Raw genomic sequence first — 6,148 nt, forward strand, 5'->3', positions numbered from 1 at the left:
TAGCTATTGAACGTAACATTCTGCTAGAATAAAAGAACGAATAGCGGCGCAGATGATAATTTTAGGGGGGAATTCCATTTTCTGTCTTTAGTGGTCGAGGTTTAGTTTAACCCTAAATACTTTCTCGTGAAATATATTAAGTATTGTCTTCGTCATGGCTGCTCTTAGTATTCCTCTAGTTATGTTCGTAGCTACTACTAGACTTAGGTCGACCCTGAAACTTATCATAGGCAGCACGCTGTTCCCTATAGTTATGATAACATAGGTTCTGAGTACTTGGTACTTCTACCGGATTATAAACTAAGGAGCATGGTTTTCGACCAGGGTATTAACTTCGGGTTCCTAATAACAATAGTGAACCAAATGGCTACCCTGTCCCTGGGTATATCACAGCACGTACCAACAGTCCATGGGACTAAGCCCCCAAGGCACGCGAGGCACACGCAGGCTCAGCCTCTTTTCATACTGCGTTGTAGAAAGCCTAGCCACTGACGCGTGACAGTAACAACAGCCAGCCTATTAGTACCCTGATGATGACATACAATCGTGTCTAAACAAGGCAAGTGGACGTTATCAAAACCCGCGGCCTTAAGCTATTATAGTGTGACGGGCTCACTGCGAAACTATACAGCTCAACATGGCCAAATACTGTTAATTATCTAACTGAGGAGGAAAGTAAAATAAGTGAGTTTTCCGAGAACACAAACCATGTTTTTATATGCCCTCGATGGTTCCTTTGGTGGATCCGGACGCAAGGTTCTTGCAGTTCCGGATCCCATTTCAGGCACAGCCTGTCACATATTGCTATTATTAGTAGTAGGCAGCACGATTATGTGACGTGTAATAGGAAGCCGAGCCTGCATATCACTTCTGCATGCCTTTCGAGGGTCGATTAGGGCATATAGGTATGATATACGATCTACGGCGTAGCAGTATATACGGTTTCTCGGTCTTAGTCTTCCATTACCCTCCCAAGTCCTACTATATACAAGCCCCCGTGGTATTAACCTCACCTTTTTTCACCTTACTGCAAGGCTGAAAGGTATAGGCTGGAGTAAGTTACGGCGAGAAGGGGAGCTACCTAGTGAACCAATACCGAATAGCCATAGTTATAGCAGACCTGTATGCACGTTCTCGGCGAAGGGGAATCAGTAATTCGGCTCAAGTTTTCTCCCCTTTTAGATACCTCGCGCAATACACGATCCCTTACGCATGTCGAAGTGATATACTAGGCTTTGCTTCTATTTTTCCTTCTCTTTTTGTTCTTTTGTTGTAGACACTTATTATTATTCAAACAAGACGTCAATATGCTCAATATCGCGAAGCATGTCACCTCTTGGTTCCCATCATCAGAGACCGCTAAGGGATACTGAGAATTGACCGAAACGAAAAGCCCCGTGATGAGCAGTATACCATATACAGAAGGCAGCAAATTCCATTACGTGCAAATAAAGTCGATGGGTTACCAGGGGCTAGACCTTGCAGGAAATCATTGCCTCGGAAGACATCATGACCTAGAAGGTACCAAATCAATAGTATGATACTAGCCTACTAAGATCGTCGAATCGTCCCCTGTAGTAAACTAACATAATGTATTTATCTGACTTGAGTATTGCGTTTATTCTATTATATTTTGGTATGTACTACAATCTTGGGCCTAGTACAGTTATCTCTAATGTTGTTCTTGAATTTCATCATGATATTCAGGTCAACCTTCTTGTGAAAAGACAATGAAGATGATATAATTCATGCCTATGTTATTTTTCCAGCTCTGCAACCAGGTCATGGATGTCGGAGAGAGCATCTGGGGGTGTATTCTGAACTGGATCATTTTCTATCGAGATGATGGACAAGGATGGGGCTGCGGTGTAGCCGTTGCAGACGGGGATGGATGGGTTGAGAGGTTATTAGTGAGGTTTTGTGTAGGCACAAAGGGGTGATGAGGAAGATAACAGGTCATACGAAACGAGAAACTGGTGTAAGCGTAGCTTTATGAGATATAAGGATCTAGGTAACTCTGAAGAAATACATATAATAAGAGTATTAAAGATCTATGAGACCCGGGGTTTTGCCCGCGTAGCCCCATCGGCGACTATATATACATATATATATATATGATTCGCACCATTCGCTTACATCAGCGTGGGTATCTCGATGCGTAGGGAAATGTTAGTGATTTAGTCAATTAAGAGCTTGTTTACCAAGTCGGGTAGAACAAGTTGTATTGAGTTATGGGGGGACTGTTAGAGGGGCCTCCTTGTTGTAGTGTTTTGGACACTGCGAATGAGAACGATGCGCAACAAGGTTTTGTGTCGATTCTAAACGGTAAGTATTGTTCCATTATCCATTCAGATCTACCTTCTCCAGCCTTCACCGCACTTACCTATGAAGAAATTCCTCGCCTGCTCGATCTGATCGGCCGGGAGGTCATTCCTATAGCGGTGCTTCCAGTGACAGAAGAACCACATGGCCGTTTGTGGGCATTGATTACAATAGTTTTGCCTGGGGCTCTCTCGCCCACCTTGTTCACCTTGATTCGCGGCGATCTAGACATATTTATGAGATCTTGGGTGAGTTCCAAATGATCTCCGTAGTACTTATCAAGGCCGTCAACGAAGAAGCAGAATGCAACAGGTAGACCCCGTTAGTCTGCTATCTGCTGTATAAGTTTACTGAGTCTCGGTAAGGTCCAGTCTATATCTGTCTCTCCCACGTCAGAACCGATGGACTCATTTGTATTACAAACGCGGTCTATGAGAACCGGAAGTTGGCAGAAGACATCGAAGATCAGGCTTTGAAATAGACAGTAGACCTTTTCGTGATTTCTGTAGGTCTGTACCAGATATCCAGAAGTAATGGCTAGAAACGACGAGTTTCCTTGGCTTTGCCCACTCGCGTAAGATTGCATGTGTCTTTGGTGCGTCCGCGATGTACTTCATGAGCGTTGATTTTCCTGAGCCTGGCTTCCCAGAAATCCAAAAAGTCTGTGAATCGTCATGCAACCAGGCGCTCAGCCGACCTTCGGCAGTGTGCCGGTCTTCGTTGTGCATACAAGTGTAGGTTAGTATAGTTAGCATGGAAATATATCAAATTAAAGTTTACAACAGCCAGCAAGGGAAAACTTTATCAAGACTGAATAAGAATCTCCTACGAAATGTACGAGGGACTTGACCAATTCATACGTCACCGCTGCCCATAGTCTCCGGGTATTCTTCGTGGTTCAATGTTTTCCATTTCCAAGAGTTGTTCAGCCGTTTCATGACTACTTCTGGACATCTCAATTCGAATCTGACTTCAAATACACACATGCTGCATAGGTGTAGCTACGCCAACTGCAACTCATCGGACCCGGGGACATCCTCAGGAGAAGTTGCAGTAATGAAACTGCAGTAATGTGCCCTAAATAGATCCGGATCCGATGAAAACTAGTCCACTTCAAATAGCGAGGCTATCATCTGACTGTGTATTTGGGTGCCAACCGCGCTTAAGCGGGGGGACCCCGCGTATCACGAGGCGCTACAGCATCTGACTGACTCGAGGGATTCAACAGTAATGAATCTCAAAAGGACTTGTTGAATAGATCCTTTTCTTCCACTCCTTATGGAGAGCAGTGATCAGGTATTCATCATCCGTAAGCCGACAATTTCATTTCTTCGAACTCGCCAGTTTTTCCAAGGCCATGGACATGAAGCTGGAGCCATACGCCATTTTCAACGACGCCTTCGGCACACAGCCAACAGCAGGCCACTATACCACCTTCTGGCCGTTTCCTCGTCTGCCTGCCGAGCTGAGGACGCAAATCTGGACCGAATGCATACCTGCGCGCCGTTTCATACGCGTTCTTCTGGATAATGACAGAGTCGAGGTGTTCCCAGAGCTGTATACTACCAAAAATGAGCTCGGCAATGTTATCAGCGGCTGGCCTTATCGTGTACGAGCAGCCGGATCGAAAGAGTGGTCGCCTGATACCTTGGCCAGGGTCAATCGGGAGGCCAGCAATGTATTTCGCCGTATTTGCCGGGTAAGAATCCCTCTCCCGGTCAAAGGAGGCGATGGGAGCATTAAATCACTTTATATCAATCCGGAGAGTGATATCGTATGGGCTGTCTGCGATTCAAGTAGTCGCGGCGATATCCTACTCGTCTCTTTTCTCCACGATTTAGTAGCCTGTGATCCCAAAGGCATCGGCGTCACTCACCTAGCCATCGGGGGTACAACCTTAAACGACCAGTCCAGATTGGCAGAACTTGATCCGAGTTGTCTTCCGCTACCGGCTCGACAGTCTATCTCGAAAATCCTTTCATCGAGCCTGCAGACGTTTTCCCCAGTCATTTCGCCGAACATGGAGGCTCGTTCTATGATGGGCTACATGAGCTGACCCCGCGCCCAGTTTCATCACAATAGATCTGTGCCAACCCCTACCCCGTACACAGTCCTACCTATTTAGACCGCAACCCTCGACCCATCAAGGCCGATTTGACACAAGTCGCTGTCAGTACGGATCCGCGTCGGAACGTTTTCTTATGGAACCGCTTCAAGGCCAACTTCGGGGTAGGACGACAGATAGATGTGCGTTATATCCTTACTGCTATGCCTTCCACCCAGTCCGCAATACTCGGCCATGCAGGTTTTGTCGAAGTACTGCAGAGGGACGACGAGATCTGGGCCGACTGGACGGCCAAACTGGGCCAACAGGTGTGGGGAGAACGGATGGACCAGGAGGAATACGAGGCACAGCGCATTTCTCTTCCGCAAGCAGCTAGGTTTTGGAGCTTTCCCCAAGAGGCGTTCGGAGACGTGCCTGATATCGACGAGATAGACTTCATGGGCACGGCCGCATGGGAGCCAAAGATGGTGAAGGATCTCTCTGGGTTTCATCCTGGAATCGGGGTCTTCAACCTGCCTTGAATGATGCACAGAACAAACCAGCAAGATGAGGCCCCAGACTGTCTGGAAGAATGTCGCAATCGTGACGCCATGGAGCTGGCAGAAAGACGGGATCACTGCGACGAGGGTGGGGTCAAGGTTGATGTTGAGAAACTTCTGTTCTCGACCCTGGGAACGACGCCGGAGGGTTCGATCATCCTCAGGTGAAGCGGCGAATGAGTGAGAAGAGGAGGCGATGAGCTTGCGCCAATACTTAACAGAGCCCCAGGTATTCTGCCTTGTGAGCCAAGCAACATAGTCGCCGAAGTACGGTCTCGAATCTTGCTTGGTAGTGAGTCGCCCGCGATACGCGCTAGCCAGGTCTCGAAACAGGACCGATACGGACATGTCGTCCACGAGCGCGTGGCTAATCTAAAGCTTTCAGGCGGTATTCTGGCCATTGAGCGTGGTAAAAAGGGTGAAGCGATGATGGGGTCGGTTGTCCAAAGTGCTGTGGACATAATAGTCCAGCGATTTCTGACTCTGGATGTGGCAACAAGGTCGTTCTCATCGGTACAGACGACGATGGGAACGTCGGCAGAATACGACTGGAGGACTACTTTTTCATGTCGACCAGCCCTCAAGGAGCTGGGAACAAAGACTGTGCGTAAGAAGGCATGATGGTCGACCACTTTCTTCCACGCTTCTTGCAGTAGCCCCAGATGAACAGTGCCGTTGAATGGCGCTGCCCGTCCGGCTAGAATCTGATGGCAGACGTTGACTTCGCAGAGACCACATCCTTGATTCTCTTGGGCGAGAATCATGTGTTATTGAAGAGGCACACAGGGGAAAATATCTTCCACATTGTCCATGGAGATGCCCCCAGCTGCGAGACTCTGTTCAAGACTGACAAGCTTTCCTTCATCCAAATTGGGAAGCAAAGGGAAGTCGCTCACCATGTGCTGCTGGTTCATAGACTCTAGAGCTTCGGTGGCACGGGTAATGGTGTTCTCGAAAACAGACGGCCACTGTTTTAACTTGTCCTGATGGCGCATTTATCGATTTTAGGTAAAGCTGATACGAGCTTGACCATCATTGACAACGACACTTACGCCAATAAGTGTTACCTTGCTTCATACCTAGGGATTCATACTAGCTGTAAATACCGTTACAGAAAATAAAGAGGATAGAGATTAATAAACTACTTTAGACCCCCCTACCTGTATTCCTAGTAATGGCCAAAAATATACCTAAGACTTCTTTTTAAAGCTTAGAGCTAATA

The 6,148-nt window shown here is 47.2% G+C and overlaps 2 protein-coding genes across 2 annotated transcripts; one reads left to right on the forward strand and one right to left on the reverse strand.

Moving 5' to 3' along the window:
• Positions 1-3,679: 3,679 nt before the first annotated feature.
• BCR38DRAFT_519772 (uncharacterized protein) lies at positions 3,680-5,314 on the forward strand (the record flags this gene model as incomplete). The annotated part of the gene is made up of 2 exons (XM_040865146.1): positions 3,680-4,021; positions 4,405-5,314. The coding sequence occupies 2 exons, from the start codon at positions 3,680-3,682 to the stop codon at positions 4,906-4,908; spliced, it is 846 nt and encodes a 281-aa protein (XP_040720945.1). The 3' UTR covers positions 4,909-5,314.
• Positions 5,315-5,683: 369 nt separating this feature from the next.
• On the reverse strand, positions 5,684-5,972 carry BCR38DRAFT_416534 (uncharacterized protein). The gene has a single exon (XM_040859110.1). The coding sequence runs from the start codon at positions 5,919-5,921 to the stop codon at positions 5,694-5,696; it is 228 nt and encodes a 75-aa protein (XP_040720946.1). The 5' UTR covers positions 5,922-5,972; the 3' UTR covers positions 5,684-5,693.
• Between the last annotated feature and the right edge of the window lie 176 nt (positions 5,973-6,148).

This window comes from Pseudomassariella vexata (assembly GCF_002105095.1).
Source record: "Pseudomassariella vexata strain CBS 129021 chromosome Unknown BCR38scaffold_1, whole genome shotgun sequence".
Classification (NCBI taxonomy): domain Eukaryota; kingdom Fungi; phylum Ascomycota; class Sordariomycetes; order Amphisphaeriales; family Pseudomassariaceae; genus Pseudomassariella; species Pseudomassariella vexata.